The sequence below is a fragment of the Lepidochelys kempii genome, chromosome 6 (genome assembly GCF_965140285.1).
Source record: "Lepidochelys kempii isolate rLepKem1 chromosome 6, rLepKem1.hap1, whole genome shotgun sequence".
NCBI lineage: Eukaryota > Metazoa > Chordata > Testudines > Cheloniidae > Lepidochelys > Lepidochelys kempii.
In genome coordinates this window covers 48182574-48209919 of record NC_136385.1, presented here as the reverse complement: position 1 = coordinate 48209919, position 27346 = coordinate 48182574, and the positions used below count along the sequence as shown (strand labels likewise).

The 27346-nt window shown below is 40.3% G+C and overlaps 1 protein-coding gene across 6 annotated transcripts in view; it reads left to right on the top strand.

Moving 5' to 3' along the window:
- Nucleotides 1–27346, top strand: part of NELL1 (neural EGFL like 1) — a 430345-nt gene that overhangs the window by 184359 nt on the left and 218640 nt on the right. For 5 of the 6 annotated variants that reach the window (XM_073347842.2, XM_073347838.2, XM_073347839.2 and 2 more), the window contains one exon: nucleotides 20577–20702. The exons of the other annotated variant lie outside the window; for it this stretch is intronic. In XM_073347842.2, coding sequence (XP_073203943.1) covers nucleotides 20577–20702 — 126 coding nt within the window. The remainder of the gene's footprint in view (nucleotides 1–20576; nucleotides 20703–27346) is intronic. 6 annotated transcript variants of the gene reach the window in all.

Here is a 27346-nt window from a genome sequence, read left to right as displayed (position 1 = left end):
TAAAAGTTCTTGCTAATGGGCTTGCAATTTCATGTGCCAGTTCCTTTAATATTCTTGGATGAAGATTATCCAGGGCCCCTGATTTAGTCCCATTAAACTGTTAGTTTGGCTTCTACATCAGATGTGGTAATATCTACCTCCGTATCCTCATTCCCATTTGTCGTCCTACCATTATCCCTAAGCTCCTCATTAAAGACTGAGGCAAAGTATTTGTTTAGATATTGGGCCATGCCTAGATTATCCTTAACCTCCACTCCATCCTCAGTGTTTAGCGGTCCCATTTCTTCTTTCTTTGTTTTCTTCTTTATATGGTTATAGAATCTTTTACTATTACTTTTAATTCCCTTTGCAAGGTCCAGTTCTACATGGCTTTTGGCCTTTCTCACTCTATCCCTACATGTTATGACCTCAGTAAGGTAGCTTTCCTTGCTAATCCCTACCATTATCCACTTCTTGTAGGGTTTCTGCTTTTTCTTAATCACCTCTCTGAGATGCTTGTTCATCCAGCTTGGTCTACAACTCCTGCCTATGAATTTTTTCCCCTTTCTTGGGATGCAGGCTTCTGATAGTTTCTGCAACTTTGACTTGAAGTAATTCCAGGCCTCCTCTGCCTTCAGATCCACAAGTTTTTCAGTCCAATACACTTCCCTAACTAATTTCCTTAATTTTTTTAAGTTAGCCTTTTTGAAATCAAAAATCTTAGTCACAGATCTATTTTTGTTTATCCTTCCATTTAGTTTGAACTGAATTAGCTTATGATCGCTCGAACCAAGGTTGTCCCCTACAACCATTTCTTCTATGAGGTCCTCACTGCTCACCAAAACCAAATCTAAAATGGCATCCCCTCTTGTTGGTTCAGCAACTACTTGGTGAAGGAATCCATCAGCTATCGTATCCAGGAAAATCTGAGCCCTATTTTTATTACTAGCATTTGTCCTCCAGTCTATATCTGGGAAGTTAAAGTCTCCCATGATCACACAATTCCCATTAGCATTTACTACTTTAAAAACATTAAACAGGTCTCTATCCATATCCAAATCGGATCCTGGCGGTCTGTAGCACACCCCAAGCACTATCTCAGGGGAGGCTCTAGTAGCTTTCTTCCCCAGTGTGATTTTTGCCCAGACAGACTCTGTCTTATCCATTCCGTCACTACTTATTTCTTTACATTCTACCTCATCATTGATATACAATGCTACTCCACCACCTTTTCCTTTATTTCTGTCTTTCCTAAACAGCACATACCCTTCAATACCTGTACTCCAGTCATGACTACTAGCCCACCATGTTTCTGTTATTGGTATAATATCACTTCCTGCACCAGTAGCTCTAGTTCCTCCATTTTGTTACCTAGGCTCCTCGCATTAGTGTACAAACATCTTCATTTTTGCTGTTTTGGCTTTGCTCACATTCTTTACCCAACTGGGCACAGACATTCTACCACCAATATTATCTATTAGATTGATATGTACACTGGCCTTCCGCTTTATGTCCATGGCTGTATTCTTTCTTACTTCATTTCCTTCCCTCTCAAAGAGAAAATCTGGCGTGGAGATTATCTGGACATCTCCCAACCATCTCCCCCGAAGTCCTAGTTTAAAGCTCTCTTGATCAGTTGTGCCATCCAAGAAGTCTATTTCCCTCCTTACTCAGGTGAAGTCCACCCTGAGAGAACAGTCCTTTGTCCATGAATGCTTCCCAATGGGCATACATCCCAAAGCCCTCCTTACAACACCATCGCCTGAGCCATCTGTTGAGCATCATAATATTGTCACACCTTTGTTGCCCTTCTCTAGGAACAGGAAGAATCCCACTGAAGATCACCTGAGCCTCAATTTCCTTATGTGTCCTCCCCAGCCTGGCATAGTCTCTCTTGATATGTTCCAGTGAGAATCTAGCCGTATCATTTGTTCTCACATGAAGGATAATCAATGGATTCTTTCCCGCGCCCGTTAGGATCCTCTTCAGCTTCAGGTCCACATCCCGTATCTTAGCACCCGGCAGACAGCACACCCTACTGTTCTCTGGATCAGCTCTTGTTACAGGCCTGTCTGTTCTTCTCAGTGATGAGTCCCCAATCACATAGGCGATTCTCCAGTCTATCCCCTGTTTCATCTGGCTGCAAGTCCTCTCGATTCCTGTTGTCCCTTGCAGTCTTCTGCAACCCATCCCTTATCCTCCTGGGGCTCATATTTGGTGTTATCTCCATTGACTCTCACTCTCTTTCTATAGGACTATCTGCTCTTCCCTTCTTCCTTGCCATCTCACCTTCAGTGACCATCTGCTTTGCCCCTTCTTCATTTTCCAACTCCACAAACCTGTTCCTGAGCTCTATTTCACCTTCACTGGCCCATCTTTTCCTCTGCCTGGTTTTCTTAGTCACATGCTTCCACTGTCCACTTTCCTCACCCAGCAGTATCCCCTCAGAATTCTTCAGTCCTGCTTCCATCTGAAAGTCTGAGCTTTTCCCTTCAGCCTCCTCATGTCTTTGCTCTATCATCCACTCGAACCCCCTTCTAAACTCAGCCAGAGTCTCCACCTGCATCTCCAATACTCTGATCTTCTCTTCCATCAGCTCTATCAGGTGGCACTTCATGCAGATGAAACTCTTTTCAGGTACCCCCTCCAGGATCATGTACATGCCACAGCTTCTACATCCACTACTTTCACTGCTGCCTCTGTGTCTGTCATAGCCTTCTCACCTAAGTCCTGTTAGTCCGAGAAACACAAACCAAACCAAACCACCACCAGTCACAGCAAAACAAAATCTCCCAATGAGCACCAAAACACTGCCAGACCACCACACACTCCCTTCACTAGCCAGTCTGTTCCTTTGCCTAACTCTTGTTCTTCCCCCCAAATTCCCCTTACAAACTCCCACTCAAACTCCCCTGTTTACAGCTCTCTTTTCTGGCTCCTGTGCCGCTGCTGATCATCATATTTTAATGAAAAACAATGCCTAATTAATTAAAGTACTCCCCATTAGCTTTGTCCTTGAAAGATTTAAATGTAGTAAGGATTTTCCAATACAGTGACTTTTCTTGAAAACTCATTAACTCACCTTCCCTTATTTAAATGGCCTCTCTGTTCCACAGTCTAGATACTGTACCAGTGCTCAATTAGCAGAGTAAAGTTAGATGATAGACAGAGAACATAGGAATCAGGGCCAGCTCCAGTTTTTTTGCCGCCCGAAGCGGCGAAGAAAAAAAAAAAAAAGAATAACCTGATTGAGCTGCCGCCGAAGAGGAAGAGAGGGAATGAAAGACCCACCGCCGAATTGCTGCTGAAGACGTGGATGTGCCGTCCCAATAACGCACAGAGTGCCGCCCCTTTCTATTGGCTGCCCCAGGCACCTGCTTCCTTCATTGGTGCCTGGAGCCGGCCCTGATAGGAATGGCCTAAAGGTGTCAGACCAAAGGTCCATCTAGCCCGGTATCCTGTCTTCTGACAGTGGCCAATGACAGTTGCCCCAGAGGGAATGAACAGAACAGGTAAATATCAAGTGATCTATCGCCAGTCACCCATTCCCAGCTTCTGGCAAACAGTCTCTTCAGACGTCATCCCTGCCCATCCTGGCTAATAGCCATTGATGAACCTATCCTCCTGGAACATATCTAGCTCTTTTTTTGAACCCTGTTATAATCTTGGCCTTCACAACATCCTCTGGCAAGGAGTTCCACGGGTTGACTTTGTGTTGTGTGGAAAAAATACTTCCTTTTGTTTGTTTTCAACATGCTATTAATTTCATTTGGTGACCCCTAGTTCTTGTGTTATGAGAAGGAGTAAACAACACTTCCTTATTTACTTTCTCCATACCAGTCATGATTTTATGTACCTCTATCATATCCCCCCCTTCGTCGTCTCTTTTCCAAGGTGAAAAGTCCCAGGATTGTGGTGAGGGCCAGAAAGATAAATCTTTGGGAACCCCAACATTGTTACACCTTCCTTGTCTCTGCCCAGAAGGAAAGATCCATTTTAAATAAGAATGGTCATTGCAGAAAAGACAATGGTGGGGCCACCACCAGCTTTCTCTGCTGCAGGGGAAGTGAAAGACATTCACTGTGTCTTTCTTAAAAAGAAAAGGAGTACTTGTGGCACCTTAGAGACTAACCAGTTTATTTGAGCATAAGCTTTCATGAGCTACAGCTCACTTCATCAGATGCTATAGCTCATGAAAGCTTATGCTCAAATAAATTGGTTAGTCTCTACGGTGCCACAAGTACTCCTTTTCTTTTTGTGAATACAGACTAACATGGCTGCTACTCTGAAACCTGTTTCTTTCTTGTTTATTCCTGCTCCTCTACTGTACATCCCCTTTGGTCTTGCTGTTACCATGTTATATTGACACTCCTCCTAGTCTGCCCACTTTGTGCCCTATATTCTTACATATGTGCATATCTGTAGTCCATTGTCTCTCCTGCCCACTACTGGATCTCTCTCTTCAACCCAAACTCTGCTCCCCTTTCTCTGCACATCCTACTTTGCCTCCACCTTTCTCTCCCTCCCCTACTTCTCATCAAACACTCAGGCGACTCCTCTTTTCCTCACTCATCATGGTTCCTCTGCCTGCACACTGAGGTACCTCTCTTCCTCTCCCACTGGGGGCCTTGTGTTGAGGCTGGAAGTGGAGAGATTGACTTCCCCTCCAGCTGCCTGCTTTTCCCCCATGGAGGGGCTGCTACTACAGTTGTGCATGGAGGCGGAAGTATGGCTCTCCTCGCTCTCTTCCTAAATTGTCTTGTCTCCTCACCCTTCTGGAGGACTTTTCCTACTGCTGCTGCTAATATTGAGATTTATGCTGGTTCCCTGCCCTCAAATATTACTGCTTCTCTCCCCTGTAAAGAGAGGCAGCTGCCCTCACTGGAAGTAGCAGAGGGATAAGTCCCCTCATCCTTTGCCCACCTTTCCTGCCCACCTTTCCCCCCCACCCCATATTGTGCTGGCTGCTTGCAGATGAGCCAGCTTGTCCAGGGTGCTGCCCCATCATGAGGTAACAGGTTGCATTTGCAGCTCTGTGGAGGAGCAGGCTAGTGGGTAAGAGAGAGATGATATGACTGCCCTAATGTCCTCCGTAGCAGCCCCAGAAAAACCCACACAGCCAAGAAGGGTGTCTGTGGCAGAGACCATGTATGTATCCTGTTATGCATCATGACCGCAGCACAGAGTAAGGCATACAGCATGCTGCTTTGCCATTCCAGGAGTATCCTAACAAAAGAACTGTGGATGAGATCAACCAATTCTATCCTTATTCCCCCCCTTGTTCCAGAGGGGTAGTAATGTACTGCTGGCCAGCGTGTTGGGAAAGGTAGACACAGCTCACTCATTTCCTCCCCACTCAGCATCCACCCGTCTGCTCCAGATTCTTACAGCCAATTATGTGCTGGCATGGGCATGCTGGGGATGACAAATTTTGAATCCTAGGGATTGGTTTTATATTTTCAAGGTTATTTATTCTATAACAAGGGTCAGAAATTTTAGGTTTTTTTTTTTAAAAGACAGAATGAGGGGTACCTAAAATGAAGGGTCTCACTAGGTATAAGGACTGGAGGTGTTGGAGCCTTTATTCAGGAAGCTTGTTCCTGTGATTTCTACATGGCTCTGTAGCCATTATATGGTAGCACATTTCTATTAAAGAGAAGCATCCTCCCTGGTCATATTGTGTGGGTTACTTTATACTACTCAGAACACCACAACTAGGCTAGAGTAATATAAGCATGCTCTCCCCTACCCCCCACCAACACAGTATCTTGAATTGTATCTGTGCTGAGGGAGGTAAGCTGTGTGAAATGATAAAGCTATTTAAAAATTCTTCTTTTTGATATTGGTTTTGCTACTCACATCTCATTTAGTTGTGCACAGTGTATGCAGTTTGCATTTTTTATAGGTTATTTACAGCTACTCTAGAATTGCCAGTGAAATCGGGTTATAATTTTACTACTTTTTAATAGAGGTCAAGTAAATGCATCGTGGGTATATATAGAAATCTCCTATCCCCTGGTGCACAACAGAAACTTTACACTGATTTCATAACCGTTTTCTCTAGGGACAGAAAACACAAATCTTCCATCAACATTCATCTCAGAATCTGAATGTTTTAAATAAAACTTACTGTAACTTTTAGAAATTGAGCAGCAGAATTGGCCTAGTGAACTGAATATGGTGCTCAGAGCCAGGAATTGCTGAGTTCTAGTCCCATCTTTTCTGCTCACTCACTGTGTGGTCTTGAGTAAATTACTTACCCTCTTTGTGGCTTAATTTTTCCACCTGTAAAACATTTATCAGTTGGCCAGATTAATTAAGCAGCACTTTGTCCAGCTTGATCCAAATCCCATTGTAGTCAATGGGAATCTTTCTGCTAACTTCAAAGGACACTGGCTCAGGCTGTCTTGGACTAATCTGCTACCCTAACACGTATTGGGTAGTACCAGCGTTAAGAGTCCCACTGATTTCAATGGAACTGCTCAGAGAGAGTGAAGGTCTGCTATCCTTACTCACATTGAATAGTACCAAGCTTTTCTAGTAGTTTAGTTGAAATGGACATGTGAGAAGGTGGTAGAATATAGCCAGAGTCAGATACTGCAGAATATTAATGTGGCTGGTAGCATTGCGCCCTATGTAACTGCTACTTAATATTGCTAATACAATAGTAATTGAGGGCCAGAGTGATACCCTTACTCATAATGAATAGCACCGTGATGGGCTCTGTTACAGAACCATACTCACAAATATCAGGATACAGTTGATTTGGGAAACAAAAAAACTTCTTCTGCATGAGTCTCAGGGGGCCAACATCCAGCAGAAGCCTCTTCAGAAGAGTACTTAGTCCTTTGAATGACTTACTGTAAATGGCAGGCTTCCAGCATATCACAGGAAGGCTTTCTAACAAAGCATTTGGGTTATCAGGGAATAAAGGGTTGTTTCTTTCTAGCCACCTTCTACCAAGTTTGCCTCTTTATTTCTGCTCCTAGTAATTGAGTCCAGGTGTTCCAACTTCCTGCCCTGTCAATACCTGGGAGAGCTGCTAATCTTGTAATCCTAGGTTTCTTTTGCTTGGGCACACATGTTTTTAAAAGGAAAACTGGGACATGGGGGAGCCATGCCTCTGAAGGTGCCCTTTTGAATCCCAAAGGGTTGGTACTGTCTGTCATAAGCACCTTGCTCCATGAGTGGTCCCACTGATTTCAGTGGGCCTATTTCAGGAGTAAGCGACTATCCAACATGAGCAGGAATATCGGAACCCTCGCCCTGGTGCAGCATGTACGAGGGAAGGCATGTGTCATTGACTGGTGATGCAATCAATTCAAACTCTTAGTGCTATTAGAAAAAGTAGCAGCAAAGAGTTGAAAGTATCCCAATGAATGCTTTTTAACTACAGCAAAACTTTGTGTTATCAAAGAGAGAAGAACTAAATTGCTAGTTCAGTTTCATAGCCAAAAGCAAAGCAATTAAAATAAAATTTCTTACTAAGCATTGAGGCAAGAATGAAGGTGGGGGAAAAAGTTTTATATGATCATCTGTTCGATAGGAATTTTTTTCTTTGTGTTTTACAGCTCTTCTAGTTCAACTCACCTGAGGTTATGCCTAAGGTTAGTGCTGATGAGATCTGCAAAACTAAAATGCCTGTTCTAGTAACTGGTGTTATAAATCATACTCAATTACCAAATTTTCTAGACTGAGAAATCTATCTTCCATTTTTCAGTTATGCTGATTAAGGTTATAGTTATAAGAGAAAAATGATTTTTAAAATGTGAGGACTTTTTTGCTTATGCTAATATTATTTTTGTTCGTGAGAGACTAAATAAGCTGTGTACCTGGATTTAAAAAATTATAAACCATAAGGACAAGATTGTGTCACAGGAACACAGCATAGAAAAAAGGGTACAGCATGTTGCCATGTGCCATTCCACAAATGTTCCAAAGAAGGAATTATGGCTTTAGCACCTAAAATTCTATCTGTGTTCCCTCCATCCCTTGCTCTGGGGGGTAACCATTTGCTGTTGGCCAGCATGTTGGTGGAGAGAGGCAAAAGCTCTATCCATTTCCCACTTCCTCCACGCTCAATCTCCGTCCACCTGCTCCAGATTCTTATTCCTGGGGCAGACATGCATGTTGAGAAATAGTTCTTGCCCCCCTGGAGCTAATGGTAGTTCCCTTTGCATGATGGAAAGAGACTAGATCTCCAAACCTTAACTGTCTGAAGGCTTATAATGTACTTTTTATTCAAATCTGGTTCAGGTCAGTAGTAGCTCAACTTGGTTGCTTTCTTCAGGCAGTAAAATGGCCTGTGTGAAACAAGGTGAGAATCTCAGTACCAGCTACAGAGGGGGACTAAGAGGGAATGAATACTGCTTCGGTCAGGATTGACTCTCATGTGACTATCTGCTGGGTTATCGGGAAATGGGTGCCAGAACAAGTGCTCTGCCCCCTAGCTGCTTGGGAATCTGATGAATTTGGAGCCACAAGGTAGGGGGCGAGCACATGACAGTAAAATCAGGGAATCAACTGGCATCTTAAGTAAGCTGATATTCTTGCAACTTACTTTAGGAAGGTGGTGTTGCCTTTAGCTATGTTAGCAGTTATGTTTCTGTCAATTAATTAATAAACTTTGCTGTTTCATTTTGGGTTTTGCTGCAGAGCTCTACTGTTGATAGATGACCTAATGGATAGATGTGAGTGATGATGGTTCTCGATGAGCGCTTGAAAAGACACAGAAAGACAGTTTTTAGGAAATGTAAATAGTCTGGTGGAAGCCAAAGATAGGAAAGATAGGACACAACAAATGTATAGCAACATGAGACAATATTTTTCAATAAACTGCATGCTGTTTTACACTGTATGGATTGGTCATCAGGTGAATGAATTATTTCAGCAGCAAAGTGGTGAAGTATTAATTTTGTATGATGGGTTGCTATTAATGATCACATTTCTCATTTGTTATAAAGGTATACATTAGAAATGGCTATGAGATGTAATACCAATGATTCTTCAGGGACTGCGGATATTCCTAGGTAGGGCAAAGACAAAAAATATCATAGTTTTCATCACTATTTAATTTTTCAGAGAGATAGAGTCCTTCAAAATGCCACAGTAGAAGGTTGCCAGGGGCACAGGGATTCTAGATCAATTATATGGGTAGCCTGCAACCATTTATCATTTAAAGATAGCATCTATGTGGATTTGAAAGAGTAAGCTAGTCAATATCACAGGACATAGATAGAAGGACACAGGGTAAGAGTATTAGAGATAAAAATAGAGCAGCAAAGCAAAAATTGTGGGGGATGGTATAAGAGAAATGCTGATGGAGCCAGGTATTTTAATGTAATTGCTTTGGGTATAGCAGTGTTAGGAAAGAATTATTCATTTGGAATACAATAATCCATTGTTCATCTGGAGCCATTAGTGAAATCAGATAGGAAGACTGGAAAAGGTAAAGTATGTATTAGCTAAATGAAAATGGGTATAATTATTTTAATACTGTATATCTTACTTGCTTAACTAATGTAGGTGAATGAAAGAGCTTGAAAAATCTGAATAGGAATCCCCTAAAATCTATAAGAAATCTTTGAGAGGATTAACAGAAAATGACAAATTAGGTTGTAAAACTATTAGAGAAGTCCTTCACAGCCCTTGTGAAACAGGAATCCTTAAAAAAAATGAAGCAAACAACGTGGTGGATCTCATGTATATAATCAGTAAACTAGAGGCAATCTTTCTAGAGAACATGATTTGGTTTGTAAGAGTGAGGTGATTATACAGGTTTGTTTTCTAATGGGTTACAATATATTTGGGAGCAGTAGTACTGTACTTTTATCTCTATAGCTAAGCGTGAAGTAGCTAGTTTTAGAATGATATCTGAAACATAAAGAGCCCCTGAAGAAGAGAGATGGCAAAAGAAATGGTATTAAAATGCTAAGGGGGAATAGTCTAGTTAGATTTATTCGATATAACTCTGCCTCCTTCTATTCCTGTGGTAATTTGTTGTCATGGGTGTTAGCAGGGAAAGGCAGTTAACTCCGTCTGTGTTCCGGACAGGCAAATTATGTTGTCCTGATGAGCACCATTTAGATAATTGAAAAAGTCTTTATAGACTATTCACCTGTTTGTTGATTTTAATATATTAATTCATTGTAGGATCATGGAGTAGATCAGACACACTTCATCAAATTCAAGACTTCAGCGAAGAAATAGTGGTGAATAGTTTCAAAGTATTGATCTCAATCTTTAGAGCTCCCAGTTAGCCAGATTCATGCTTTCTCACAGAGCTCATCTCCCTACAAATCCCACTGCAGCAGCTATGAACAACACAGCCTACAGGATTAAATTTATCAAATAACGATCAAAATGAGCCCATGTCTTGTCATGTTTAGGGATCATGATGGGTGGATGACCAGGACTGTGAGCTGGTTAGACCTCACTCCCTCCACACTCTGGAGATTCCCAAACTTCTTTCACCTGAGGGGAGGATATGAAGGAAACTCTGTGAGAGGAGCCTCACCGAGATGTCCTACTTTTGTAGCCCTCTTCTGCAGGATAGAAAGATCCAGCAGCTGTCCTATTATGGGGTATCATTCCACATCTGATGAACTGTCAAGAGTTCTCTGCTGTTGAACTTCAGCAACTTTTCTTTTCTCCTCTCCACCAGGAAATATGTCATAGGCTTTTGTCTCATGGCCTTTACCCCAAACCAACGGATCCACTGGGATTTTTATTTATTTAAGAATTAGCATTCAGATGGCAAAAATTTAAATAACCCTGATCTGTTTAAAAGGAACTGACATGTACAAATGTGTGTAGCCTAATCTTAGAACAAATATATAAGTGGAATTACAGGGAATGTAACATGCGCTATAGAAGCATTTGTCCACCTATGGAACGCAAATATTTTGGGTCATCTGCTAAGACAGACAAACTCTGAATGGATTGTGTAATAGGGAGGCTAATAGCATTTGGGACCAGCTGTCTCACTGGCAATTTCTAATTATATTTTTATTTTAAATGATTTTTTTTTAAAAATGCATCCTATACTTCGTGCTGTTAATCTATACTCTTCCTTTGAATCCAGCCCTTTTTCCATTACCCTGTCCTTGGCAATGATGTCAAGTGTTTTACTTTGCTTACAGATGGAGGCAGGTGCAGATAGATGGCTTCCCACTGCTTCATTACAATGCTCCCTTCTGGCCTTGGAATCTATGCATTAAACAGCCTTGCTATTAAGTGCCTGGGTGAAACAGTGACAGCTTTGCATCCCACCAAGCTTCGTCTGTAAAGTTTTATCCAAAGAGACAGCTCCTTTGCCCAGAATGGGCTTGGTCTGCAAGGTGCCGAGAGCCCACAACAATTACTGAGCCTGATTTAAGAATAACTCATTTTTTTTAGTTAATGGAATTACACTGGTGTAAGTGGGTCTGATGCAGATTCCAGTAGTTCAGCTGTGCCTCAGGGATGCTTGACACTGCTGAAGATGACACACCAAGTGCCCTTTGCACTCCTCCGATATTGGGGTTAATGTGTGCTGGGCCAATCCCTTGGTGTAAATGAGAGCTCTAACCTGTGGCAGCTGCCAACAGTCTGTTAAGGGTTTGTTATAGCAGCTGATTATCAGAAAGGAGCCTTAGCTACTTCCCCAATCCCCGGTCATGTCCTCTATAATAGTAGCCTTGAATGATGGTGGTACAAGGAAGCACTATAGCGATCTTATGCATCCAATAATTCTCCGCTGCAAGGGTGATTCTCTGGGTTTAAGGCTAAGTTGCTCTGGTAGAGCAGTGCATAGCAGCCAAAGCTGGCTCAGGATGGGGAACAATTTATGGAGCAGGAGTTTAGGTTACTCACTACCTTACCAGCTCATACTCCATCATTTGAGAAAATACTTCTCTCATTACCATGGCCTTTTGCAGTACAACTTGTGGAGGAGGCAGTTAAACAGAGGCTTTGAAGAGAAGTCTTTACACCCACTCAGATCCACCACTTCACAACCTTTTGTGTTGCTCTATTGTCTAAACACATACTCATGGCACACTTTAAAAGGGTAAAAGGCTGAATAATACTGGGTAAAAGCGATTGGGATTTCAGTTTGGCTCTAAATACTGGTGAATTTGCTATTATTTTCAATGTAAAAAAGGGTAGCCTTAATTTCTTTTAGTTATTGCTATGATATATTTAAGCAAATGACTGAGTGTGTCCTGTTAACCAAAACTCGTTCACCAATGTTTCCATTCTGTTTTTTATTATTTTTAATCTGCTTTCTCTAAGCTGCATTATGATATGTGAATTCCAGCTGCATATTTTTAAAAATAATTTATGTATAACTGTCATAGCTACCTTATGAATAAGTTATTAACCAACCCTGAGAGCTATACTGGCAAATATTTTTTTAAAAATAATATTTATAAGACTATGAATATTTTCCATTAATGCATTTATCAAACAGTTGCAGCCATTCACTTGGTTTAAGAAAAGATCTCCTTTCTATTAATGCCTCCTCCCCTACAATAACCCAACATTACTTGATTTTTTTAATACTAATACAGCAGCATTCCAACTAATTTTAATTATCTTTTATGACAGCAAGTTCAACTTATATAACTCCTTCTGCTAAGAAAGGCACTTAAAATACAGACCCTTAATAATATACCCAACTGTACCAAGCTAATGATGAGAAGTGAAGGGAAAAATGAGGGAGTCTTCAAGCATCATTTAAAAAGTGGCACTGTTCCTGATATCCTCGGGCAGGGAATTCTAAAAAGGATTATGCTAAATTTAGGTACCAGGGTGATGGGATTTTGGGGGAATGGTGAGACAAGTGACCTCGGCTTACACATGCTGGGTGCAAGGGGGTGACCAGATTAATTGAGGCTCAGGTTGTGAAGAGCTTTACAGGTTTTAAAAAAAAATCAGTGTAGCATAACTAGATTGATGATTGGTGCATCTGAGCTTGAACTGAAGTTGTGAGAACATTAACAAGAGGGAGGGGATGGGAAGAAGTGAGCATGTGCTGTACCCTGGCAATATTCCGAAGGTGATAGAAGGCCAAATTCACCATGTCAGAGCACATCTTAGCAAGCAGATGCCCTGTAAGAATGGCTGCTTGCTGGACTGTTCCCAAATGTAATAGAGAAAATAAGCACTTTAGAAATATCAGAAGTCTAAGCTCTGACTGAAGACAGCTGATCATCTGCAAAAGCATGCCAGTGAGTACCTGGGCTTAATGTAGCCAACGGGTAAAAAAACAAAAACAACCCCAATAGCATTAAAATGATCATTTACACTTTCAAAACAGCTGTCTGTAACAAAACACCCTTTTCTCCTATAGAGAGCAGCTGTTTATATTTACATGGCTGGAAAGGGGGGAGATCAGTTTAAAAAAAAAAAAAAAGGAACATGCAGGTCTGGTGAATCAAACCTCTAATTAATATCAGTTCTTCAGCCTAAGCTATTTTTGATTTTGCTTTCTCAATGTGCGTAAAAGGGGACGATCTGGCCTGTACTATAGAAAATATTGAGCCTGCCTGAGGCACCATGGCCTCTAGAAGCTCCCATGTCTATGGAATGCTTCTGCACAGCTCATGCCACACGAGGAGCTGGTCCTAACAGGAGCTGGAATTGGAAAGATTAGAAGGTTCATATGATCAAGTGCAGCTAAAATGCGAGGAGTTTCTGGACAGTTTCCAAAGGAACAAACCCTGGGAGAACTTAGGTTAAATCATTCATTTATCTTATTCAGGGCCAAAGCCAGAGGTGAGTCTAAGTAGGTGTAATTTACACATAAGTATTATAATTTATTATTTATGTTACAGTGGCTTTTAGGAACCTCAATCACTGTGCTAGTACCTGCCCACCAGGGAGTGTATATGTCAGAAAAGAGCTAACATCTAAGAGGGAGAGGGAGGATAATTTAATTCACACTTTATTTCGTCCTTCTCAAGAAGTATGTTACTCTAGATAAGGCCTAGCCTACACATGAAACTTTTACCAGTAGAACGAGTTCAGGTAGGGGTGTGATTTTTTTTTTTTTTAAATCAGTATAATTATACTGGAAAAAATCCTAGTGGATTTATGGATGTAGTTATACTGCTATATGGATAAATGGCTGTAGTTATACTGCTGTAAAGGTGACTTATTCCTCTGCCTGTACAGAAATAGCTAAATAGGTATTAAAATACTTTTGTATAGCTATAGCTGCATCCATCTGAAGGGATTATGCTGCTTTGATTATGCTGGTATTGTTAAAGCAGTACAACTTTCTAGTATAGGCAAGGATCTAGACTTCTGTTAGATTCGTTTAAGGCTCGTCTCCTATAAAAAAAAAACTTGCACTGGTGTAACTACATCAGTTTTAACGTAACAAGCTTTTTATCATTCATTTATTTATTATGTTTTATTTTTGTCATAGTCAGTGGCGAGTAGCCATCTGGAGCATCCAAATAGAGACTGACAAAATGCTAATCGAAATAAGTAGGTTTTGAGGCAGAATTTGAAGATGAAAGGCTGTGGAGAAATGAGTCTCTTTCAGGCATGGGGTGCAGTAGATCTGTGTGAAAAGAACGCACAGTTGTGAGTGGGAGAAGGAGACTAACGGAGCTGAAATCAAGTGAAACTGGCAGAGGATGGAGTGACAAAGAACAGTTAGAAATGAGGGGCAAGATCTAGGAAGGGCAGAGTGATCGAGAACATTGAAGATGAGGAGTGAATATGATAGGAAGCCAGTGGAGCAAGAGTACTCTGATATCCGGGGGGTGGGGGTAGGGGGAAGGATTAAGTTGTTTGAAACTCCAGGATACCTTTTATGTTCCATTATTTAGAATATTTTACTTTTGTGGTATCACCAAGTTTTCAGCACACATTAAGATCTGCTGTGGGCCTTTCAGGAGCTTACCAGTGAGGCTGTTAGGGTGCTGACAGAAAAAGGTTTCAGGTCATTTAGACCAGAGGCTAACATGACTGTGGACAAGGGGAAGGCACAACATATGTCTTAAAAACAACCCAAACCACTTTTTCATGTTCCACATAACCGGCAGCATCAATTTCTGGTGGCAGGGTCAGAGAAGAGAAATTTTGGAGTTGGGAAGGGGAAGAGGAGTTGTGGGATGTCCTCGCCTTCAAAGTGTTCGCAGATTAAGATGAAATTTGGCACAATATGATCCCAAATAAGAAAGCAAATAGGTTTTGAGAGGATTTTTTTTAATGGCAGCATTTAATTCTGAAATTAAGTCCAGCAGGTAGAAAGATCCTGCATGGATTTCCAAGGATATTGCCTATTGTTTTGCTGGAACACTTTTTATTTATTTAGATAAGCACTGGAATCTCAAACAACTAGTGATGACATTAACCCTGTCTAAGAAGGCTATTTTAAAATGCATGAAATTACCAGTGGGTCATTTGAATTGTTTTGCCTGCAAGGTTATTCTGACAGGCTGCATATTTGTATTACACCTAGCAGCCTCAAAGATAGGGGTAAAAAACCCACATCATTTCATTAGGGAACTAGGCATCGAAAAAGGAAGATCTGGAGAGGTTTTTTTGGAAATTGCTAATGTTTTTACAATATGATGGGGCAGTCTGAGCAATCAGGTGGAAGACTAACCTCAGTGATTAGACTGTTGAAGGGAGTTGGTCTGCATATCAATATATACAGAGGGTCATATTCTGTGTCTGCTTATTTAGGTGTTTATGGGGTTAAAACAGTGAAAATAATTAGTCAAATTCATCCCTAGGGAAAACAGACACAACTCCCTTTGCAGTAATAGGAGTTGTACCCACTTTACGTTAAAGATGAAAATGGCTTGATATGACTCAAAACAGCAGAGAAAACATCACTGTAAGCTGTGTATAAAATATATTTGTGGCAATATGTCTCCACAGTGGAACTCTGAGAGCGGAAGTGGGTCCATTCACTGTAAAGATCCACATAGCAAAACCACATGTAGGAGAGGAGCAGCTGGCTACATGTGCTAATTTGCTCCCAAACCCAGCATGAGGCACTACCATGTCTATATGGGTTCCTTAGCTCCACAACATGTTGGGGCTGAGGATTCATTCCCAGAGGATTCATTCCTAGAGTCCCACTATGTGTTTCAGCACATTTGCAGGTGAGGAAAAACCCTTTTAGAGTCAGTATAGTTGCTTTTTGCAGCATACAGCTAATATTGTTTTAGAGCCAGAAATGTACCAGCAGTACATACTCAATATGTTCATTCATTTTGCTTGCTTTCATCTTGGAGCAGGCTTGGTTTTTCACGGCTTACTTCCGAATTCATTTGCCTTTCCTGTTATATGGCATACTTACCTAAAATGGCTTTCCCCCAACTTTTAACTGAATTTGTTAACCTGATGTACATTTAATAACTCAATAGTATTAAAAGTTATATACATTTAATTAATTATTTTTATAGTAATAACATTTCTTTTGCCTTGACCCTCTAATTTTCTCTTGACCTCCTCTCCTGCCACAATTGATGTTGATGTCAAGGAGAGCTGCACAAGGATAAGGTCATTCATAGTGATATTTTCCGGCGTTTAAAAAAAATTAGGAATGGTTAGACAGCAACTCTTCAACATTGAGGCTGATGGGGACTGTCCTATGCTGACCACCTGGAAAATAAAGGGCCAGATCCTCTGCTGGTGTAAATTAAGGCAGCTCCATACAGGTCAATGGATCTATGCTGATTTGCACCAGCCAGGGATCTGCCCCAGAGTAGTATTTCTGTTTCCATTTTTATTATTAACATCACCTTTGAGTACATGAATCCTATTTTAGGAACAGAGGAACTATAAACCCTATGTGGGCTGCTATATTGTAGTGAGCATTTTATTAAGGAGCATTCGGTACAGGCAATAAAACCTACTTAAGTACCTATTAAGAAAATACTTTGAACCTAGTAAAAGAATACCCTCACTCCAAAACCAAACTATACCCCATAATTCAGTGATCCTCACTGAAAAGATCTAGCTCAAATGGGTCTTCGTTATTGTAGAGAACTAGTTTATGCAGATGGAAGTTGGTGATATGTGAAGGATCATTGGGCTGTGTCAAGTTTCATTTTAAAGACCATATGTAGACCTTTTTAAAAGAAAAACAAACTACTTCACCAGCCTAGACAGAAACATAAATCATGTATTTTTTAAGCACCTCAAAAGACCACCCAAAGATGAGCTCTGATATTTCGAATACGACAAGCAATCTATATGCATGAACCGCAATTTGAGTCCTATTACACTCATGCTGATGCATGCCACTGTGTGGTTTATGGATGCTACTCTAACAGTGTTATGTAAAAAACTAAAGCTTTTTGTCGTGGGTATTTAGTTCTACACAAGACTTTGCCAAAAATTGTGGGTTAAGTAAATGGCCCAAGCACTACTCCGTAGACTTTGTCCCAGTAAAATACTGTTGCCAACTTGTGACTTCTGACCACTACCCCCTGAAAAAGCAACACATTGATTAGGCTTAAAAGTACTACCAGGACAGTGGAGAATGTAAAGAACTGAAAGTTGTAGCTCAGCTTTTTTTAAAGGTTATTAATAATTTTTGATTTCCAATTAATTGTCATTTAAAGATCTGGGGGATTGTGGAGTTCTAGTCTCTGACTCAGGCACAACAGAACCAAGGTTATTAAGTTCAGTATCTGGTTGGGAACCCTGGTGTGCCCAATGAAGACCCTCTTACTGAGGGCAAAGCAAAGTTTTAACAACTTTTATTAACACAATTAGTAAAGAGACAAAGGCTCCAAACCTCATAAAAAGATAGCAAAAATGCAGCATTAAGGTGATGTCTTGTACCATTCCTCATGTATGTACTCGTATACTTACATACTCTCACCCTTCTTTGGGGATCTGGTGCCAAGAAGCAAAGAAACTGCTCTGTCCTTGGCATGCCAAATGATGGTCCAGGTCCAGATCAATTGAAGACAACCATCCCATGCCCCACTCCTCCATCTTAGATGGTGGTCTGGCCTATTATAGGGCCTAGAGCCCATCATGAATATTAATTCAACATGTCTATGCTCCCTTGTCCATATCTAACTTCCTCACCCTAATAACGTTGGAGTTTCTCTATTCTATAGATTAGTATATTAATAATGTTAACTAATTATCATATACATCAGTTTGTTGCCAAGGCAAGTTCACGGTTAAGCATTTGCCAACATTTTATCCTAAAATATCCAAGGTTAGCGTCAGTTCAGTGTTCTTGTGATTACTTGGTATCATTATGCACAAACTCCCCACTTAAGCTATTACCCTGAGTCTTGGGAAACAGGGAACTGTTGGACCATTTACCTGTGCAGAAGTTCAAAAGCCTCAAAATTTTATGCTAACTGCTTATTTAGTGTCTTATGAGATACAGGCCTGTTGGTTCTTTTGTGTTACTACTGACTAAAATAAAATTCTAAAGCTAGCTTTATGGGCTACAAGGGACAATATGGAATATAAGAGGAAAAGGCACAAGGTGAGATTGAGGATGGGCCTACATGAGTGGCAAAAGAGGGGAGAGGGCTTCATCTCACTCCTTACACCTCTTTTGCCAGGCCCAGACTCAGACATAGTCTTTGTACTACCTGAACATAAGGACTGCTGCTGATGCAAACTAGTAATCAAATCAACTTTTGAAGTTCTTAGTCTCCTTTATGAGTTTTAATAGGATCAATGTGCGACATAGATATTTTGCTCAGGGTTGTAAATTTCCTTTTAATCACTGGTAACTTGGAAGCACCCTTATTTATTTATTTGGAAATAAATACATTTTAACAAGAGGCTCAGCATCAGAAACAACAAGAATGAGGATAGTGGGATAGCTCAAGGTGTTTGTAATGGGGTGTGGAGTCCTTTGCTTCCAGGCCATCATTTCAAATTCAGCCCAGGTTGGTAGTGATCAAAAGTCAGTACCAACTAACAGCTGTTTGGTGGCCAGTATGAAATGATTTAGTTCGTGGTCCCAGTCTAGTTCCTCATGGACAGCTGTCCAAGAGCATACAAACCATCAGCACAATTGGCATGTTTTTTGCAACTCTCAGCACAAAGCCTAGGGACTGTATCAGCATGGAAACAGAACTGCTTTCTCACCCTTAGAGGTTCCTTCCGACCAGAGTTGTGGCATGTGGTAGGAGGGCTCTGGGGAAGCATGCAGTGTTGCTGTCTTATCTATTGCTATATAGTGGACACAGAGAGACTTCAGTCTCCAGTGCTGCTGTCAATTTAGTTTCTTGAGCATGGACATTCAATAAAATAACTTGTAATAAGAAAAAAATGGGTCTGAGTCTCCTTTCACTTACCTTGACATACATAAATCAAGAGTACATCTTCTAAAGCCAATAGAGTTGCTTCATAGAAAACTGGTGTTAGTGAGACGAAAATCAGTCCCAATCAGAAAAAAGTCACTGTTTAGTCCTAATGTAGAAGTACCTTATGTTTTGGTGAGCTTTACAATATATAGTTCATGGCAGTTTGTCCCCCTTCTCTGGTAACAAACATGGTTTTGAGTTGAGGCCTTGCAATAGCTACTGTGATCTACTAATAACAAATAGAGTTGCAAGGCCAGGTCCTTGGCCCTGCTAAATCTGCTTTGTCCCACTGGGATGATGCAAAGCAGATAAGAAGCTGGCTTAAGTGGCCATTTGAGATTCCTAGTTGGGTAGGAGGATTCTCGAGTGGCACAGAGCTGAAGTAACTGGCCCAGTTCTACCTACCTTCTTGTAGTCCACAGCGTAGGGCTGTCTCAGGGGAATGGAGACGTGACCTGAAGCACTGTTGTTCTACAGTGATCCTAGGTTCCTGGAAGAGCCTCTTGGTAGCTGTTACAGCTTGTGCAAATTAGGAACTTGGAAAATCAGAGCACCTTTTTTGCTGTATAACAAACATTGCTATTTCATATCTGTCCAGCACTACTCCTGACTGATACATTGTGACACTCAGTGTATCTGGGAGCTACTGCATCTTCATATTCTAGCTGCTTTATGGGGGCAGAATTAAAGTTGTCCAGGTGTGTTGTTTGGGAAGCAGTACCTGAACTATTCATCTCCTGGTTCTTTTTAGTTTGTGATTATTTTTGTTGTAATCTAACATTGTCTCAGAAAATACAGGAGAAGACCACAATTCAGTATTTCCTGGTTTTCCAGCATTTAACTTTAGGGTTTGGAAGTGTACAGCAGAGACACGTTGTGTTGCAGAAGTCTTAACTCCACTTTAAGAAATATTTTACTAGTAAATTTATGCTAGTAGATTAATATTAGAGTTTAAGACATGTTGCTTTTTTGAAATTCTTCTGGGGCTTGTAATTGGAATTTCTCTTCTCTTATTTCAATATTCAGAGTAACAGCCGTGTTAGTCTGTATTCGCAAAAAGAAAAGGAGTACTTGTGGCACCTTAGAGACTAACCAATTTATTTGAGCATAAGCTTTCGTGAGCTACAGCTCACTTCATCTGATGTGAAGTGAGCTGTAGCTCACGAAAGCTTATGCTCAAATAAATTGGCTAGTCTCTAAGGTGCCACAAGTACTCCTTTTCTTATTTCAATATTGAGTCACAATGGGCATTTAACTGTGCAATTGACTTTGTTTGTGCTGGTTCTTTTTCCCCCTCAGATATTGATGAGTGCGCTGCTAAGATGCATTATTGTCATGCCAATACAGTGTGTGTTAACCTGCCTGGAACATATCGTTGTGACTGTGTCCTAGGATACATTCGTGTGGATGATTTTTCATGTACAGGTGAGCTTTTGAAGTCTTTGTAATAGCACCATGGTACTCTGTTTCTTGTGTACTGACCAATTCACTAACAAATCTCCCTTCTGGAATGCAAATTATAGTTGGCCCTGTGCAGGGGTGCAAGTGGGTGAGAATGCATAAGGAGCCTGCCTTCCTTTTGCACACCTTTTAGGGGACAGATACAGAATGACCCAAAGAGCTCAGGCATTGTTCATGGTTAACACCATCAGTTTTGGTGGTGTACCTGGGAGAAATGAAAGTAGCAGTATGGCACCTATCCATCTTAGTCTACATTGCATGTCCGATGGAATTGACTGAGTGTAGGGGAAGCTCATACTCCATCCAGTTTCTAGCCTTGAAGGGGGCCATGATCTTACTCCACACACCCATCGCTTCACTAAGGCTGAGAATTATCCATCCCATGCTTCGGACCAATGCAATGTTTTTTTGGGGTGCGGAGGGGAGAGGGGATTCCACATGTTTTTGAGGGGAAGAACGAAATGTTTCTCTAGCACTTCTTTGGAGTTGCTCAATGGTTTGAAACACCAGAAATAGTCATGGAGGAGATGAATTAATCAACAGAGTCAAGGAGAGGTGGTTCAAAGATGTGAAGCTGTAGGTGAATTGTATAGGTCATACCATATGAATGCTGATTAAACCTTTATTTCACACCATACCGTCCTGTATTCTGTAGAGGGTATGTTTGCTACAGATAAACTAATAAAAAATGTTAGAGAGTTTGACAGTTTTACTGAGATTAAATTGTGTATCCTTCTGCCTGTAAAGCCAGTGGCCTTAGTTGCCATGAGTCCAACACTACAGGGCTCAAAGGAAGAAGAAAATTATAACCACTATAACCAATAAAATGACCTAAAATAGTTTTACTATACATGTAAATAAAAATATCATGACTTTACAATCTGATATCTCAGATATTCTAGGACAGAAAGATACGATTATATCAGTTTACCACATAGATACCACCATAGATGTAGTGATATGTGTCCATATCTCTATAATGCCCTTAAGCATTTGTTTGTCTGACAGTCTGGAATATGTTAGTGTTAATGCTGGGAGTTCATATTTCTACTGTTTGTAGGTCTATGACGGAGAGTACTCAAGGGTAGAGAACAAATACAATAATTTTATGCATTGAAGTACATAAATTTTTAATAACTGTCAGTAAAATCAGTACTTAAATGTCTTAGGGGATCTTGGATGACCCTTATTTCCATGTACACATCTGAAGGAGGCTTCACTGTCTATCAGAAAAACTATTTCTCCAGAATGTGAGAAAATCTCTTGAAGTGCTCTATCCCGTCCATACCTGAAATGATAACCTCTTTCAATGAGAGCCCTCTATCAAGGCTGTGTTCAGAACTATTTTTGTGTGCCACAGCCTCATACAGCAGGAGCAGCATCAAACACCTTTACTGAAATAGAAATAAGAAAACTTGACACAACCCCAGGTTTTGATATTATCTTGGGCAGTCTGTTCTCTCAAGTAGAAAGATGGCCAAGAAATGTTCAATATGAGAGTGGTTATTCCAGGCTAGAAATCATGCTATAATGTACACATTATCCTTAGGGGAAGTCGTAGAGACTATCTACTTCATGATGACAGCACATCTTATCATTATATCTAGCATCATATAGCGTACAGAAGCTTTGGAAAAGTCCTCCTCACTTCTTGAGAGAGGATAATGCAAGACAATTTCATAGATTCATAGATATTTAGGTCAGAAGGGACCATTATGATCATCTAGTCTGACCTCCTGCACAACGCAGGTCACAGAATTTCACCCACCACTCCTACAAAAAAAACCTCACACCTATATCTGTGCTATTGAAGTCCTCAAATCGTAGTTTAAAGACTTCAAGGAGCAGAGAATCCTCCAGCAAGTGACCTGTGCCCCATGCTACAGAGGAAGGTGAAAAACCTCCAGGGCCTCTTCCAATCTGTGCTGGAGGAAAATTCCTTCCCGACCCCAAATATGGCCATCAGCTAAACCCTGAGCATATGGGCAAGATTCATCAGCCAGATACTATAGAAAATTCTTTCCTGGGTAACTCGGATCTCACCCCATCTAATAGCCCATCACAGGCCATTGGGCCTATTTACCATGAATATTTAATTACCAAAACCATGTTATCCATTCATACCATCTCCTCCATAAACTTATCGAGTTTCATCTTAAAGCCAGATAGATCTTTTGCCCCCACTGCTTCCCTCGGAAAGCTATTCCAAAGCTTCACTCTGATGGTTAAAAACCTTCGTCTAATTTCTAGTCCAGATTTCCTAGTGGCCAGTTTATATCCATTTGTTCTTGTGTCCACATTGGTACTGAGCTTAAATAATTCCTCTCCCTCTCCGGTATTTATCCCTCTGATATATTTAATGAGAGCAATCATATCTCCCCTCAACCTTCTTTTAGTTAGGCTAAACAAGCCAAGCTCCCTGAGTCTCCTTTCATAAGACAAGTTTTCCGTTCCTCGGATCATCCTAGTAACCCTTCTCTGTACCTGTTCCAGTTTGAATTCATCCTTCTTAAACATGGGAGACCAGAACTTCACACAGTATTCCAGGTGAGGTCTCACCAGTGCCTTGTATAATGGTATTAAAACCTCCCTATCCCTACTGGAAATACCTCTCCTGATGCATCCCAAGACCGCATTAGCTTTTTTCACAGCCATATCACATAGGCGGCTCATAGTCATCCTATGATCAACCAATACTCCAAGGTCCTTCTCCTCCTCCGTTACTTCTAATTGATGCGTCCCTAGCTTATAACTAAAATTCTTGTTATTAATCCCTAAATGCATGACCTTACACTTCTCACTATTAAATTTCATCCTATTTCTATTATTCCAGTTTACAAGGTCATCCAGATCCTCCTGTAGGGTATCCCTATCCTTCTCTAAATTGGCAATACCTCCCAGCTTTGTATCATCTGCAAACTTTATTAGCACACTCCCACTTTTTGTGCTGAGGTCAGTAATAAAAAGATTAAATAAGATTGGTCCCAAAACCGATCCTTGAGGAACTCCACTGGTAACCTCCCTCCAGCCTGACAGTTCACCTTTCAGTAGGACTCCTTTAACTAATTTCTTATCCACCTTTCAATTTTTCTATTGATCCCCATCTTATCCAATTTAACTAATAATTCCCCTTGTGGCATGGTATCAAACGCCTTACTAAAATCTAGGTAAATTTACCTTCAACAGACAGTTTTTTGCTGACAGTTGTGTGTCTCTAAATCCCTTTCTCTGCCTTGTAAGTAAGCCCTGAGTTCTCAATGATCTTTTACAAGCTATACTGCAGGAAAAATGTCAGCCATTGAATTTTGTAGGGTGCTTTCTCCTGACCTTGTACACCAACTATGGTAATCATTTTTATAATGATGGTAAACCTTTTTGATAGTCTGACACTAGCTTTCTAATTCCTTAATAATCCTTTCATTCCAGCAAGACAGTGTCATTAGACATGAAAATGATTTTAAACACAGAATATTTGTGATTTACAACAAAAGTGTGGCATAATAAGACAAGTGCTTGACAGTAATGGGTGAACAATCATTTACTGCATAGACAAACACAAATCTCTGTAAAAGTAAGAAATAATGGAATGAGATAACAAATATTCCATGCAGTTTTCATTATCTTGCTAAAACCATTTATTTTTTGGCATCACGAGTAGGAGTACTGAAAGGGAGTATGCATTCCACATAGTTCAGGAGAAGCTTGGTTGAATTGGTAGTTCATAATTAGAAATAATAGCGAGTTAAAATTTATAAATGTATTTAAATTAAGTAATTGTGCAACAGAAGAAATATTCCTTTCTTAGTATTTGCCTTATATGTATGTAGCTTAGAAAATAAATGTAGCAAATACTTTGCTTATGCCTCTACTTGCTGCTACTGATGTCTTTACAAGCAACATTGAATGCAGCAATTACTCAGCTATCTAATGTATTCCTGGTTACTGAGTCAAAGCAAATGGGAAGCTCTGGTTTTGGTGAATTATGTATGGGACCAATTCTGAGAGCCTTACTTATGTGACAGGTTTCAGAGTAACAGCCATGTTAGTCTGTATTCACAAAAAGAAAAGGAGGACTTGTGGCACCTTAGAGACTAACCAATTTATTTGAGCATAAGCTTTCGTGAGCTACAGCTCACTTCATCGGATGCAACATTCATCATTCATTCATCCGATGAAGTGAGCTATAGCTCACGAAAGCTTATGCTCAAATAAATTGGTTAGTCTCTAAGGTGCCACAAGTACTCCTTTTCTTTTTACTTATGTGAGTATTCAGATTACTTCAATGGTACCACTTATGTGTAAGGCAAGCAAGCATGGTCTCTTTAGACCCTCCTGGGTTTCATATTTTATTTTTCAAGTTCTGAGTTTATTTTATATAATATTGAGCTAAAAGCAGAAGTTCTAGTGCATAAAGTAAGTCGCATCCTTCTTCTGGAATAACTGGCGAAGGGCCCAATTGTGCAAGGTACCGAGAGCTTTCAACTGCTACTGAAGTTATTGGGCCAGATTCGGTGAAGTCCAGAGGACCATCAATTCCCATTGACATCCATGGGAGTTGAAGGCACTGACTACCTCAGAGGAAGTGCTCAGAACATCACAAGATGTACATTAATGATTAAGGCATGAAGCTGTATATATAAAAGGATAAACTGAATGCAAGTGATGATTATCTCAAACTCTACATTCAGTTTTAAAATGATATAATGTAGATTGGAGTCACTAAACAGTCTCATATAAGCACATATAAACTCATATAAGTCTCATATAAGCACAAGAGCTGGTGCGATAGGGTTCGCCCCAGGGTATTTTCTCATCATTCTACTCAGTCCTGTGATGCTCTTGACTTACGTTCATCAGCAAAGGTATGTTAATATTTTGTAGTCTCCTATTCCTGGAGCTGAGAGTTGTGTATATTAATTAAGCCTTTCAATGAAAGACAAATGTATTAACGAAAGTTATTCCTCAATAAGAAGCTTCTTGCAACCTTACTTCATTATATTCACATGTTGGTTAACAGCTGTAAATTAAATCGTGTCCCAGCCCATTGAGTAAGTGGGAGCAAAGATGCTTCTTTGTGTCTTCAGTTACTGGAATCTACTGACTAGAGAAATCTACTTCGAACAGTGGCACCATAGTGTGAGATTTATAGTCCATCTGTACCATTTGCCAATTAGTGTTTGCTGTTGAGCGCAGCATACTAACCTGCTGGCTGATAGAGCTAGCCATGCCATCTAATAGGTAAGCCAGGCCACCTTGAGAAAACAGGCGGATGCAATAGCTGTCTTCTTTTCCTAGCCATATATTTAATGTTGTGAAAAGATTCTGACCTGTTGCTTATATTGGAAAAGAAGTTCCCTGTGATCTTTCATGCTCAAATACACTGGCACAGGAGTTATTCCCAAATATATACTACTCTTTTCTTTCCTAAAGTGTTGTTATGAATCTTGTATTTTGATTTTTGAAGGGCTGCATCTGATGAAGTGAGCTGTAGCTCACGAAAGCTTATGCTCAAATAAATTGGTTAGTCTCTAAGGTGCCACTAGTACTCCCCTTCTATCCTTTGAGATTTTAGATCTTATCATATAAGCATCTTTCTCTGTATCATTCTGTGCCATAATATATTGCTTCTAATATACTGCATTCTCCCATTGCATCAGCTGAATGAATCAACTGTTTTGTCTTAGGCAGGACCATAAAGAAGTCTTCAAATTCCAATATCTAAACATACAATATTTATATGCAGAGCAGGCAGGGTGAAGTCTGGCTTAGCACCTTTTAACGCAATACTGACCTCTGTTATGCAAGAGATCAAACTTATTATCATAATAGTCACTTTTGGCCATAAAAATCTATGGCTATCAGAGAAAAGGTGAATCTAGATTTGACAAAGGATTCATCAGGGCTGGAGGAAAATCTGTAAGCTTCATAAAGTCATGGTTTATGACTTGTTGAAATGTAGTCTAATGTGGAGTCTTTACAAACCTGATCCAGGCAAAACTCCCACTGCAGCCAGTGTAGTTGCACCTAAATAAAAGCTGTACAAAGGCCTCAAGATTTAGCCCTGTAAATATAGAAAGCATCTAAACCATTGCAAAATTGGCAGTTTTAAGTTTGCAGAGTTTTGTATTTGTACCTGGGCCGACTTAGCACCTAGATACCATAGTGATGGGTGCTATAGACTTGCTGATAATTTAGGTACAGAATAATCTTTCACATTTCATTCCTGCTTAGTGAATGTTGTATAATTGTAGTGTTTGACTGAGATCATCACAGCTTATACTGTTACCACATCACTTAGCCCAGAATTGCCCGTCAGTCTTTGTTTTGGGTTGTATTGTTTGTATTATTTCTTTTTTTCTTTAGCTTTGCAGAAGCGATGAATCACTAAACAAATTACATATTTCCAAGAAGCAAACTCTTGTGTACTGTAACTCGACTGTTATTTTCCAAATATATCATTTACCCTAGTGTTTTTTCCTCTTGTGAAAAAATTGACTTTTGGTAGAAACACATTGTTTAAAAAGTAGCCTTACGATTTAAATGTTAGTTAAGATGCAATTTGAGTTATAGTGTGGTGAGACAATAGCAGATGACAGAACCTAATGACT